Source organism: Trachypithecus francoisi, unplaced genomic scaffold (genome assembly GCF_009764315.1).
Source record: "Trachypithecus francoisi isolate TF-2019V2 unplaced genomic scaffold, Tfra_2.0 Lachesis_group0, whole genome shotgun sequence".
NCBI classification, from domain to species: domain Eukaryota; kingdom Metazoa; phylum Chordata; class Mammalia; order Primates; family Cercopithecidae; genus Trachypithecus; species Trachypithecus francoisi.
This window is the reverse complement of record NW_022681453.1, coordinates 169,901,102-169,915,933: the sequence shown is the minus strand read 5'-3', so window position 1 is coordinate 169,915,933 and position 14,832 is coordinate 169,901,102. Positions and strand designations below refer to the sequence as shown.

General features: G+C 34.9%; 1 protein-coding gene across 2 annotated transcripts in view; it reads left to right on the top strand.

Annotated features, from left to right (window-relative positions):
- Positions 1 to 14,146, top strand: part of ZNF385D (zinc finger protein 385D) — a 988,862-nt gene extending 974,716 nt beyond the window's left edge. For both annotated transcript variants that reach the window (XM_033212780.1, XM_033212781.1), the window contains 3 exons: positions 7,721 to 7,899; positions 9,284 to 9,385; positions 11,934 to 14,146. In XM_033212780.1, coding sequence (XP_033068671.1) covers positions 7,721 to 7,899; positions 9,284 to 9,385; positions 11,934 to 12,167 — 515 coding nt within the window. In that variant the 3' untranslated portion in view covers positions 12,168 to 14,146. The remainder of the gene's footprint in view (positions 1 to 7,720; positions 7,900 to 9,283; positions 9,386 to 11,933) is intronic.
- Positions 14,147 to 14,832: the final 686 nt, after the last annotated feature.

The following is a 14,832-nucleotide window of genomic DNA, read 5'->3' as shown; positions in this document are numbered from 1 at the left end:
CTTTAGAAACACATTATATACATAAAATCGGGTCTGTAGCATTAAGCATAGAAATGTGTATCTATGAGGGGAAAGCCAATGCTCTTTCAAAACATGTTTTTCAGTCTTAGAAAATGCATTCTGAATTCTAAACAAATGACCGCAGGCAAATTTTGGGAATGCGACTTCCATTAGACCCTGTCAGTGGTATAGGACAGCAGAATGGACTAGAAGTGATAAGACTTAAATTTTGCCCCCAGATATGCAGAGAACATTTCTATAGACCTGGGCAAGCCAGTTGTCCTCTCTGGGCTTTTATATATATATTTGTCTCTCTATCTCTCTTTCTCTTTCTCTTTCTCTGTTGCTAATGGAGTTAAGAAGCCATATTGGCATTTTTAAGGATCAAATATTATGTCATGATTATTAGTATGACCACAGCTGCTGCTGGCATTATTTGGGGATCAATTACGTTCTTTCATTTGCTTTCCCTTTGTATTTTTCACTAGTGTGTAATCATTTGGAGTTGTAATTAATTGATATATATTCCATAAGATTGGAATACAGGATTTGTCCAGAGGCATTCCTACTTTGATTTTTTTTTTTTTAATTTGGAAAGGGAAGTACCTCTTTTGAGCTAACTAGTGGTGTTTACAACACAGTCTAAGAATTTTTTAAACACCTTAAGAGGACATAGTCTTTTAAAGAGATTTGGAAGCCCTTCCCTAGATTGTATGCTACAGATACAAATGTTACAAAAGATGTGTTTTTTTCTTTAAAAAAATTTCCCCCCCCAAAAAAAATTCCCCCAAATACCCTAGTAGGTAGTGCTTTGCTTAGCTTATTTTGATGATTTTCTCCGTATAATTTGAAAGAAAAAAAGAAGAAAACCTTTGAGATCTTTTATAGTTAAAGCTCATTACTAATTTGGGCAGATTTTTCTGGTAATGACTTGAAGTAGTAACATTGGATAATTTTTGCTAAACACATTCTAGTTTTTGTTTTATATTTCTAGACAGAGCTTATTCTATCCCCTCACCAAGTTTCAATATGAAGAAAAGATAGTTATCAAATGACAGACTTTATTAAATTTTAAAATGCTTAGAGAGTTCTAAACTTTTGCCTTAACAAAAGCAACAATGTAAAAAAGAAGGATGAGAAGATTGATTAAATTTATTGAGTAGATCAAAGTTTCAAGAACAATCCTTAAAACAATAAATGCATTTAATACAACATTTCAATAAAGCAGATAATTTCCTTTTTTAAAATAAATAAGGACATGAAAGCACAAAGAAACCTAAGCTCACACAGCTAATGGAGGCAAAATCTGTCCCACACAATTCTAGAGCCTGAGCTGATAACTTTCGTTTTACAAATGAAAAAAAAAAAAGTTGTATTTGTTTATCAATCTGTATTGATATCTAATACCCCAGTTAATTTTCCTTGACTATCTACTATGAGCAAGACCTAGTCATTGTCTTCAAGAAGTCCATGTCTAATTGTGACTGTGTATTCAGAAGTGAAATACATACTTGTTTCATGTGAAAAGCTCATTTAAGCCATTCAACTGTGGTCAGTGTTCATGACCTTATTGCTATTAAGGCCCAAAGATTGTTTGCCACTTCTGTTCAATATCTTCTAGGGTAATGATAAGGCTTCCCTTTAATTGAAAATAAAGATAGATACTCATCTATCACAATTCTTCTGTTGTAACTTCTTTAAACTTTCTACAAATGATTAAGAAAACAGCTTCAAAACTCCCTGTGCTCCACATGGCCATACAGGGCATATTTGAATATTAGAGTTGTACTATGTAAAATGGCAGCCACTAGCCTCGGGTGGCTATTTAAATTGAAATTAATTGCCAGTCCCATTTCTCTGTTGCAGTGCCCTCATCTCAAGTGGTTAAGAGCTACACATGGCTAATGGCTACCATATTAGCCATACATTTGTATAGATATAGAATCTTTTTTATCATCACAAAAGTTTCTATGTACTAGAGCTATAATTCATAAATAATATGTTTGGGGGATCGTGATAGTAAATGATTTGAGGTATATTACCTAATAAAACAATTTTTACATCACTGTGAGCATTTAGGGTTTACTAATTTCACATCTGGTGACTTCTCACTGATTAACAACCAGAATGAGTGACTTCAGAAATGTGTCAAGATGCATTTTCTGGCTGTGTTGTTTTATATGACTATTCTTGTTAAATGAGGTTTCATGTGCAAAACAGTGAAATGTTCAACCTGTGTCATTTTTCCCATCTATACCTCATATAAAATCACTGATATTTAAAACATTTCTGAAAGTATACATGTGAAAGTGTGTTACTACTGAGGACTTGGAGCTTAAAGTTGATAGGTGGGCAGGCTTTTGCTTTTTACTTTATGTACTTCTGTGCTCTTTGAATTTTCTGCCAAGAACATCTGTTGCTTTCATTAACAAAATAAAAAATAAATAAAACTAGTTTACACAAAAAGCAACAAGAGCACTGCTTTTATAAATAAGACAGCATTATGTTGCATTTATACTGTGGAAGTGTGATTAATTTGTCCATTTACTAATTGTTGCATGTTAATAAGTTTAAGATCTTTAGCTAGGCTTTCTTGGGGGAATGGCTATAAAAGCAATGTGGTGTTTTCCATGGCCTTAAGGAAGGGCCTCGTTTTTAAGGAGAAGAAATGCGTGCATATAAACATTTTTCAGTGTGTGTCTGGAGAAGCATGGGAGAGACTTAGTATTTCCTCTAGTCACACTTTCAGGGCGTTATGGATAAAGAAAGCTTTCTGGATGTCGACGATATTTCTCTTCACAGGCTGGAATTTCAAGGCTTGCTGCTATATTGATTTCACACATTTGTCTCCACTATCAGATAAGCCATGTGTTCTGCCCATTGGGTCCCTCAGCCTGCAGAGCTCTTCCCTGGGTTTCCTTTGGTCACAGGGTCCATTGTGTGGCTTATCTCCTATCCCATAATGACTTCAGAGCTTTCCCTCCAGGGCCATTTCTGAAAAAAGCATGTTTATTTTTTTCTCTGTTTTAGACTTCTTGTTTTCTTTGTCTCTATTTTCACCTTTCCAAATTGGACTTTGGATATATTACTGGTAAATCAGCAAATTACTTTCAAACGTGGAACTAACAGAGATGATAGAATTTTTTTTTTTTTTTTTTCCTAATTTGGGGCAATATTTGGTCACCTGATACCTAGATGCCATTCCAGGTGCTTAATGTTTTTAGATATTCTAATAATGTAAACTAAAGCTTTCTTCTCTAGGAAAAAATTAACATGGAAAATCCATACTATATAGGAGGTCAACATAATAAAAGGTTAACTTGATATTTAGAGATTTAAAAAGAACACATGGAGGTGTTTGATGCTAATTACACATTCCAGGTATGTAGATTTGAGAGTGTTTTCCTTCCTTAGGACACACCATAGTTATAATGCTATTATAGCAAATATCATAAATAAACACCTTAGCAAAAAACAAAAAACAAAAAACACCTTTGCATTTTGCTGTTTGTATGGAGACTGACCATGACCACTTTACTGCCTATTTATAAGCTGAATCATTGAGCTTGTCAATATGATGGTAACTAAATTATTGCTGGCAATTGTATGAGTTTGTTAAAAATCTAGTCAAATGCTATTAAATAGTATGTAATGAGCCTTCTGAAAAACTAAACTTAAAGGTATTCAAATTTATTTTAGAGAGGGGCAAAATTTTTAGACTATGCCAACTAGATTTCCCTATAAAGTAAACTCCTCTGAAACTTTCTTTGTAATTTTTAGAAAACAATTTGGCAGTTTGAATCGAGAGACTTAAAAATAGTTATATTCTTTGTCCCTATAATACCACTTATGAAAAGCTATCCCAAGGAAACAATCAAAAATGTGATAAAAGATTTAATGAGTAGGATGCTCATTACAACATAATTATATAGAGAAATAAAAGGAAATAATACAAATGTCTAATATTAGATAATGGTTAAATATATCATCTCTGTGTATTACAAGTCTATGCTGTCATTAAAAATCATGTGCATTTCTAAAAGTATATATATATAATTTCACAGAAGTTTTATGCAAAGCCACTTTAGCTAACTTATCCCAACTTTTTAAAATGCACATGTACAAATAGAATATAAAAGACTGGTACATGATAACTATTATTAATATTTTGATATACCTCTAGTTGGTGGAATTGGGGTTTTTTTTCTTAATTTGTTTTTTAAATTTTTCTTATGACCTAATAAATTATTTCTAATGTATGACTTATTTAATTTTTTAGTCATTTGCCAGTTTTCCTGTTTACCTATCTTTCCTTTATGCCAGTACCAAACTTGAAAGTCAGCTAAAATGAGGAATTGTAAGAATGATGGGAAACAAAAGGGAAGCTAGTCCCTTGCCCCCATATTAACTTGATTTTTACAGATAAAAGCATAATATGTATCTTTCCCCCAAATACTCCAAAATAAACAATTAAGCAGAAAGCAATATATATATATATGATTTCTTGGAGCCTTATGCTGTACTGAATTTAGACTGTGGTTGGAGTATGATTTCACCTTTCAGAAATCATGAAGCTTCAAGTGAAGGTATTTGTCAGTGCCAGCCTTTTAAAAGTGGTAAGGGAAAAACAGTCCACTTAGCTCCTTTCAGAGTCTCTCCTCAGAGGAAAGAGTGTAGTACAGAAGCAGACTTGTGACTGCCTAGCTGGGCCATCACAAAAGAAGGGACAGCCTTGCAAGATGTTTACATGATGTTGAAGCCAGAGGAGACCACCAGCCACACAGCGCCACATCCTTGCAAAATGTCACCGTTTGTGGCACTGCTCAGTAAAAAGAGCAGTATGAGAAAAAGCAAGGGGTGGGCGGAGAATTATAGACTCAAATTCCAAGTTTAGAAAAGACAGTATTAACAAAATTGAAAATTAAAGATTTGTGTGTAACTGAATTCAGGTGGCTTAGAAATTGTTAGTGGATTTCTAAGGAACTTAGCTAGAAATTTACTTTCTTCCTGCCAAGGGCATCCAGTAATGCTTCTTTGTGACCACAAGCTAGTAACTTAGTCTTTCTGAGTCTCAGTTTATTATCTCCTAAATGGGGATAATAACAGCACCTAACTCATAGGATAGCTATGAGTAGGTAAAAAATTTAGCACAGTATCTGAAACGTATTACAGATTTAATACAAAGGGGTTCTTCTAATATTATGTTTATATTATTGTACATATTATCTCATAAATGTAAATGCTTTATAATTAAGAATACATTTTACTAAATTTTAGCTGTGTTTTGCTACCCTTACTGCCTATTGAAGCTTTAAGATCTTATAAAACTATCTAATAGTTATTCAATTATGACTGACAATATGTTACTAAATGTATAAGGTTACACTGTGTAACAGTTCTACTCCATTTAATGGTGAGTAGTAATGCTAGAGTCAAAGCTACTAGCTGAAGTTCCCTTCCCCAATGTTGCCACATTTGTAATCATATGTATACCTGTGTGTGTGTGCATGTGCATGTGTGTATAAGTGGATGTTTATAACATGTGGGTATATTTAATTGTCCTATCTGTTCTAGCTTCTATGAAGAGACTATACTTAAATAATAATTCTAACAACTCAATGACTCTGAAAAGATGGGTGTTTCTAAAATGTTCACATATGTCCCATTTCTATTCTTCCTCTAGAAACATGACATACATGGGTCTTAGCTTGCCAAAGATATTCTGAGAAGCACCACATTTTCTGAATCTTTGCCTGCTATTGCTGAGCCATACTATTGGGGCCAAATCTCTTAAATTTTCCATTATCTCCTGAACACTTAATACTCAATGCTGAGACAAGTCACCTATGCCTGGCTTTTTTCCTTCCCAATCAACATAAACGACTTAAATATTATTGAATAAGTTAAAATAGTATTTGGACCCATTCAGCTTCCACCTATGAAACACCAGCTACCAATCACAGACGATATTAACGAAAAGTGAATCTGGAATGCCTCAAGAAAATCAGGATGACAGTCAATCTCCTACTAACTTCTTAGGCATTCATAAACTAAATTAGCCCTGCTAATGTTTCTCAGTGTCACTGAAGAAGCTGCATAGAAAAAAAAATTGTATAAAATCATCTGTTCGGATAAAGAAGTTTTCATAATCATCTACATATTTTGTTTCTTGCTCCCTAGGACTTCTTTTTTTCTTTGCCCTCCTCCCACTTATGTCATCTTCAGCTCCCACTTATGTCATTTGCACCTGCAGTGGAAAGCATTTGTGCTCACTATATTGCAAAGGAGGTGACTGAAAATAAGCTCCCATGAAGAATCACAGTCATTACATTGGAGCTGTTCTCTGGCTCCACGTTTCAATTCCTCCAATCTTCCTGCGAGATATTGACTTTTTCCTTTCTCTAATGTGTTAAAATACGAACATTTTAATAAGAATGGATAAGAATATGGATATTTAAAATAGGCCATCTAGGTTGTAAGAATGAATACTTTTTATATTGGACTCAGTAAAAAGTAATCATTTTGAAGAAGGGAAACATGTGGCTAGAAACCTGTTTAATTTATTTACTGTCCCTTACTTAATATAATGTCATCTGCAGTGACCTTGAGTGTCCTTCACAACATGTTTCCTCATTAATACTTAGTGTCTGGGAAGCTGGCCTGTAACTCAGAAGTTAAGAATCATTTCTTTAATGGTTGCAGGATGTACAGTCTAATACATACAAGTAGGCAGGGGAAACTACTACCAAATATTTCTAAAATCAGAATGGCAGAAAGAACACAAATGATTATAAAAGAAAATGTCACAGAAAAAACACATGACCAAGTGAAAAAAAAATGAAGAATACTTATCAACTCTAAGAAAAAAGAAATTTTGAGCAAAATTTTGAGAGAAAACTGCCATTATGAACAGTATGTAACTACAGTGATCTCAAGAAAACAAAACACAAATGTTATTAATGGTTGACAATTAGAGTTACATGAATGATGTGTGAAGGCCTGAAGATGTTATTTGTTTATTAAAAAGAAGCAGTTATCCATCGTGTATATGCTTGGGTTATCAGTTCATCCCTCACCTTCTTGGTCATTTGTTTATATAGCCCACCAGTGTGGACTTTACTTTTCTAAAATGGATTTGTTTTTCAGAGTCATTAAGATCTTTATACTATTACTCTCTCTCTCTGAACCTAAAATACATAGCCAAGAAAGCTTGTTTGTATTTTTTTTAGAAAGTGGGTATTTAATTAGTGCCACTTCTATAAACACACCATGTTTAAACTGATTACACTTGTTACACATCACCTCCAGCTATACCTTTAGCAACTAAATGACTCTTCCTCGTCAGGTATCATTTATGTCTTGTTAGTATGAAGAGGAAATGAAATGAAGTCACACCCATTTAATTTCCCCTCAGGACTCTAAAGTTTCATTACTATACTAATGGCACTTGTTTGTAATGTGGAGCATTAGAAAAAATGAATAATTTAATAACATTATGTAAAGCGATGAAAGCACATTGTTACAGTCTGCTGTATCACGTATATACTTCTGCCCATAATGCCAGGAAAAGCTGCACTAAAATGAGGCATCAAATTTTGTTATTGTACTGTTTCTTAAAGGTATATACTAGCTAAGATTTTTTTTCCTCCCATCCTACCTCCTTCTCTCCCTCCCTTCTTTCCTCCCTCCTTTCCTTCCTTCCTTTCAATATTCCTGACAGGTACTAAGCACAAAACCATGCTGGAAGCCCGGAATGGAAGTGGCACTATCAAAGCCTTTCCTAGGGCAGGAGTGAAAGGCAAAGGACCTGTTAATAAAGGAAATACAGGCCTCCAAAATAAAACATTTCACTGTGAAATCTGTGATGTGCACGTCAACTCGGAAACACAACTTAAACAGGTAAGCAGCAAGTATTGTAGGAGTGAAAACCAACAAGGGACAGCCTTATAAGCAGGATGTGTGTGCTTCCTTCATTTTTATTTCTGTCTTTCTGTCCCATCCACCCATCTATTCATCCATCCCTCCATCTGCCCATCTGTTAACCCACTTATCTTACCTTCACTGTTCTGATTTATTTATGCTTATTTTAGTTGCTTAAGGAAATACTAAAATGTAATAGATTCTAGAGCCTTTCAGAAATTGTTGGCAGTGAGTTTTTACTATTCTTGTATATGAAGAGTGGGTGGAGAAGGGATATCAGATCTTTTCTCTACCAGATTTTCCACTCAAAAGTGTTGATTTTCTTGAAAGATCAATTTGCAGTATTCCATTTTTATTTGTTTAGATATTTACATGCTGCAACTAATTTTATACTGAGCTATTCTTTTATTTTATGTGTTTTATTATATGGTGTTGTACTGTATGTTTAGATCTTGCAGCCACCTGCAAAAGGGATGACTAATCATGTTGTATTCATTTTTACTATGAATAGCCTTCCAAAGCGACCATTTATACGTTGCCAACTGAAGGTCCAGCCCTCATGTTGTGTTTTGTTTTATACATATGTACAATATTTTACTGATTTTATGCACCTTAGTTATTTATCTTTAGAATTTAAGGGTTTGACATTTGACTGTACAAATGTGAGGATAAACATTAGTATGGAAATAAATTCATTCATTCCTGGGCATCTTTGTTTATTTGCACGTAAAATTCCTTTAGACATTCCTTTCCTTTGTAAATGGTTTTCAAAAAAAGAAAAAGAAAAAGAGATGTGTGCAGTGATAAGAAGAAAAGCTAGGAAATAAAAAAAAAAAAAAGACACTACTATTTGTTTAAAAATATACTAAAATAGGCCGGGCACAGTCGCTCACGCCTGTAATCCCAGCACTTTGGGAGGCTGAGGCAGGTGGATCAAGAGGTTAAGAGTTCAAGACCAGCCTGGCCAAGATAGTGAAACCCCATCTCTACTAAAAATGCAAAGAATTAGCTGTGCATGGTGGCGGACACCTGTAATCTCAGCTACTTGGGAGGCTGAGGCAGAGAATTGCTTGAACCCGGGAGGTGGAAGTTGCAGTGAACTGAGATCATGCAACTGCACTCCAGCCTGGGTGACAGAGCGAGATTCTGTCTCAAAAAAACTATATATATATATATGGATAGCATAAAATATATATATCCTCAAGGCATCAGAATCTCAGGACAAAAGTGCATGATCTTTTATTTTTGTCTTTCTGAAACTTGCATGAAATAATGAGTATCTTTCCCCAGGTTAAAGCAATATTTGTGACAGGTTTTTGGAGATGACTTTTTTAAAGCTGTCATTTTAAATTACTTTTAATAGCACATTAGCAGTAGAAGGCACAAAGACAGAGCTGCTGGGAAGCCCCCGAAACCTAAATACAGTCCTTACAACAAACTACAGAAGACAGCACATCCACTGGGGGTGAGTGTCATTTGGCAAGAGTCCAGCATTTATTCCCGAATGGAATTATTGGTTTCTTGATTTGTTCCGGCACTTTGCCACCTTTAACCACAGCCCAGTACACTTTACCTTTTTGAGTTGAGCTCAGGTTTATCATAGATCATAGGGAAAAGAGAAAAACCAAACTCTTTTGAGTCAAGGAAGTAAACCCATGAAATCTGGTCTTGATATAAGTTAGTACTTTTGGAAAGAAGGTCAGGAAGAAACAAATTCATGTATATCTTTTTTAATATGTTTAAGAGACAAAGTATTGGTATTGTTGGTATCCTCAACAATTTTGCATTTTGAATAACAGTCTCAAAGTGTAGCTTATTTTATTTAATTATTCATTCAAGGACATTCCATAAAACCCAGGAAATACTTTGTAGATAATTCCTCTCCCATGACTGCAAATAAGCTTTTTATATTAGTAAGTATACTATTACAATGTCCTGACCTGGATATTTTGGTAGGACTTTAGAGGAAACCTGTGTGAAACATCTTGACATTGTAGATGAATATTGATGAACATGTATATTATTTTGTTTTGTTAGTTTGTTTCTGATTGAAGTGACGTTAGCTTTCATCAGAGAGACTCAGAGCTCAATGAAAAGTTAAAAACAACTGATCTATAATATAAGTTAAATCGTGCATTTTGAAACATTTATTCAAAATAGATATTATTACTATTTGATGCTATTATGTGCTGCTGACACATGAAAACATAACTAAAGGAAAACTGTAATTATCTATTATGAGACCCCAGTACAAGCTGTCCTGTTGGTTTAGTAGCATTGCCCATTTTTGTTCAAATGAAGTTATTTTAATTTTGTATCCTGAAACTTTACTGAAGTTGTTTATGAGCTTAAGGATCTTTTGGGCCAAGACTATGATTTTTCTAGATATAGGATCATTTTGTCTGCAAACAGGGATAGTTTGACTTCCTCTCTTCCTATCTGGATGCTGTTTATGTTCTTCTCTCGCCTGATTGTCCTGGCCAGGGCTTGCAATACTGTGTTGAATAGGAGTGGTGAGAGAGGACACCTTGTCTTGTGCCGATTTTCAAGGGTAATGCTTCCAGCTTTTGCCCGTACGGTATGATGTTGGCTGTGGGTTTGTCATACATGGCTCTTATTATTTTGAGATATGTTCCTTCAGTACCTAGTTTATTGAGAGTTTTATCATGAAGGGGTGTTGAATTGTATTGAAAGCCTTTTCTGCATCCATTGAGATAATCATGTGTTTTTGTCTTTAGTTCTGTTCACGTGATGAATCACATTCATTGATTTGCATATGTTGAACCAACCTCTCATCCCAGAGAAGAAGCCTAATTGATCATGGTGGATAAGCTTTCTGATGTGCTGCTAGATTTGGTTTACCAGTATTTTGTTGAGTTTTGCATCGATGTTCATCAAGGATATTGGCCTGAAGTTTTCTTTTTTGTTGTGTCTCTGCCAGGTTTTGGTATCAGGATGATGCTGGCCTCATAGAATGAGTTAGGGAGAAGTTCCTTCTCAATTTTGGGGGATGAAATAATCTGTACAACAAGCCATGACACAAGTTTACCTATATAACGAACCTGTATATGTACCCTTGAATTTAAAATAAAAGTTTAAAAATGTGAAGTTACTTTACTTTTCTGTAAAGACACAATTTTAGCTGGATTGGGGGTGCAGAATTCTGCACAGTGCCTCAGCACCACTAGTCATAACCCTGAATGCTATCTCTGTCCAGCATAGATGCAGCTTTTGACAATCAAGTGAATGGTTTTTAAATAAACAGAGTAGTCAGAATTGTGTTGTTATTAGTATATAAACCCTCCTTCTTTACTATCACTATGTTACTGACTCCACAAATGGGAACATTCTCTCAGTGAGAACAGGTATTTTACTGATGTTACTAGCCAGAGAATGAACTGGCTTTGTAGAGAAGGATTGAGAAAATGTGGTTACCATTTGCACAAAGAAAAAGTGGAACGTGTCAAATTTTAGCAGAGAAAAGGAATTTTTGGTTGTTTTTAAAATTTCTCTTTTGAAATTGGAATTTTATTGTTTTTATTTATTTTGAATAGTGCTTCATACAATTGGAAACAACATTCTCTGTGTAACCCAGGTTACACACTTGGATAGTCGAATGGCATTTGACAGCATTAAAAAATCTCTTTAGAAATGTATGCTCTTTAATAGTTAATGTATGTGTAAAGGGTGATACAAATATTCTATATTTTCTTATGATGAACACTTTCCTCTGAAAGCATAATTTTCAACAAACATAAAATAAAATAAGGTTGCTGAGTACTTTTCTGGAGGACTTTTCAAGCATTCCTGGTTGGCCATTTTCAGGTATCTTCCAACTCTTCCAAAAGGAAAATGTTCTATACTTCCCATTCTCTTTGTTGTCAGTTCATACGTGTGAAGCTTTTTTCTTTATGGTTGTTTACTGCTATATTTTAAAAGCTCCCTACCATTTTGGGTTTTAAGTACAAATTCCAAAGTTGTTGTTCTTTTACAATACTTTTTCTCCCTTGCAGGTAAAATTAGTATTTTCAAAAGAACCTTCAAAGCCATTGGCTCCACGAATTCTACCAAATCCTCTAGCAGCTGCAGCAGCTGCAGCAGCAGTGGCAGTGAGTTCCCCCTTCAGTCTTCGAACTGCTCCAGCAGCAACACTGTTCCAGACTTCTGCGCTTCCTCCAGCACTCCTGCGGCCAGCTCCTGGACCCATTCGGACCGCCCACACTCCTGTGCTGTTTGCTCCTTACTGAATTCCAAATAGGAGTAATTGTACTGCAATAATTTTTCAAAAAACAAAAAACAAAACAAACAAAAGAGAACTATGCAGTGTTTATTTATAGTTTAAAGTATATCTGAAGAGCCAGGACTTTTGATAGTGAATTGAAAAGATTATAAAAAAGGGGGGGAGGTATGGGGGTGGGAGGGAGGGAGTGGTATTTTCTCCAAATTAAAGCATTCCTCTTGAACGTTGATTGTTTTAGAAGTGATCTCCAGCATTGATTTGTAGTGGTATCTAGAACTTCTGAAGCCTCTGTGACTGTGCTTTTGGGCACCTATTTCCCTCTGCATTGTCTTTCCTGCTTTATGAAGCAACTATACATTGTCTAAGGGCATTAACTGGTTCCAATGTATATAAAATAATTTACTCTGTAGATTAAATCATACAAAAAAGGAAAAAAACAAAAACAAAAGCAACACTGTGAATAGTACTACCCGTGCTGGTCCTCTTGCTATGACAGCAATTACTGGGTATTTATCCCAACAAAAGTAGATACAGTAGATGTCTTGTAAAACAATAGTGCTGTGTCTCAATCTATGCCACTAGGTTTAAAAGAATTGCAAAGGTAGAATGAACAACTATTTCATATCAATAAGCAGTCAAAAAATAAACATACAACAGGTGGTGTCATGGAGGTCTCCCTGGTTAGCATTCTCCCCTCCTGTATGGCTTGAAGATATAGCAGAGCTAAGCTTAGAGATGGGGGAGGTATTAATAAAGGTGATTTCTTACAAAGTACTAACTTCCCACCCTGAAGATATATTGCTGGAAACAGGGAAGTGTTTATAATGAACCTCTGTCTGAAAATAGATAAACCCATGCATCATGGGTGTTAAGAAAGAAATCAGTACAACTCTTCTGTTTCAAGGATGAAGGATCATAACCTACAATGATAATGCAAAGTAAAGATCTTTAATTTAGTACATATCCAATAAAAACAGAGAATATTACATCTCTGCAGTATCCCCTTTATATCATACCAGTAGGCTTGTTTCTTAGGCAAAGGTTTCTGCTTTAAGTATGATGGTAGAATTAAGCATTAGCTATTTTTATGGGTTTTTCTTGTTTTTTAGATTTCCTGCTGACATGATATAAACAATTAATATATATTTAATGTTATTAACAACAGGAAATATGAATCTGAGTTAATTGCACACCAATGACATAGTGTTAAAAAATACTGGTAAGTTCCACTCGACAATTATTTCTCCAGTGGAGTTGTGAAATACTAACAGCCTTTGATATTCACCATCAGGCTGAAAGAAGTTGATGTTTTACCTTTAAAACAAGATTTATCAGGGGTATATATAAATATATGTATATTGTATATATGTTAGAAAGAGTAAGAGAATAACTTATAAAAAGAAAAAATCTATATGACATAATTATATAACCATCCAGTGTTACATGTTATCATTAAATTGGTAACAAATGGCATAAAAATAGCTGTGCCTTTAATTTGTGATAAAGGCTATTTGCTTTTTCCCATAGAAAGCTAACATATACCTATCAATATGGTGGGGTTTGATGCAGCCAGTCTGTTGCATTAATAAGAAAAATGACATTCAAACTTAGTATTATGACAAAACATACATGATTTAGGTTTAGAGAAAAAACTATTTTTGAAAAGGTTTTGTAAAGACTATTTAAAAATATAGGGAAGGATTGGGTGTGGCCTTCCTGAAACTGCTCTTAAAGTGTTGTAACCCTTGGAGAGGTATAAAGAATCAAGAGGAAACCACTTGAGAGATAGGTATTCAGCATTTATCATTTTGTATTTAAGAAACACCCATAGCGTGCTTGGTGCTCAACATTATACATGGTTTTTGGAGTTCTTCTCCACCATCTAGCTATAGAAATTTGTCATATAAATGAATCTTTAAAGCAGTTGGCTTTATATATCTTTTGTTAAACAACCAACCAAAACAAAAACAAAAACAAAAACAAAAAAAAGGAAGAAAGGGAGGAAGGAAGGGAGGGAGGGAGGGAGGGAGGGAGGGAGGGAGGGAGGAGGGAGGGAGGAAGGAAGGAAGGAAGGAAGGAAGGAAGGAAGGAAGGAAGGAAGGAAGGAAGATAATGTGTTCCATCAGTATTCTGGTAGAAAGAATTTCAAACCATGCTTCTCTGGTTAAATATATTGATTAGCATTAACATTTGCTTTTGAAAGTATCTGGTGATTTTGTATTTACCAGCATCTCAATTCTCTGGTTTTAGCAAGTGTTTCCTTTTTCACCTACAGACCTTATTAGTTCAGCCAGGTGGATAGTTGCCCATAAGTTTGTTGTTTGGGACTCTGTGCGTATCCCATGTGACCAGCTTCTAACCATTTTGAACTTTAGTTTTGCTTTTCTGCTATGTCAAATATTTTGATTTTCCATAGTCATCCTGAATCCCTATCCAACAACCTTTACAACTGATACAGCCTCACTTTCTGTTAGACAACTTAGTGTTAATTAATGCAATCTCCCTGAAACTTGCTTTTGCTGTTCTTCCCCATTTTCACCAAAGTGAATGAGCCAGTCCACCAGAAATCAGGGCCTGTGGGATATACAGGGTCCTGGGTCACAAGGCATTACTGTCTTTAATGATTTGCTGGGAACAAACAAATCAGCCATATTTTCTCCATCAGCCATATG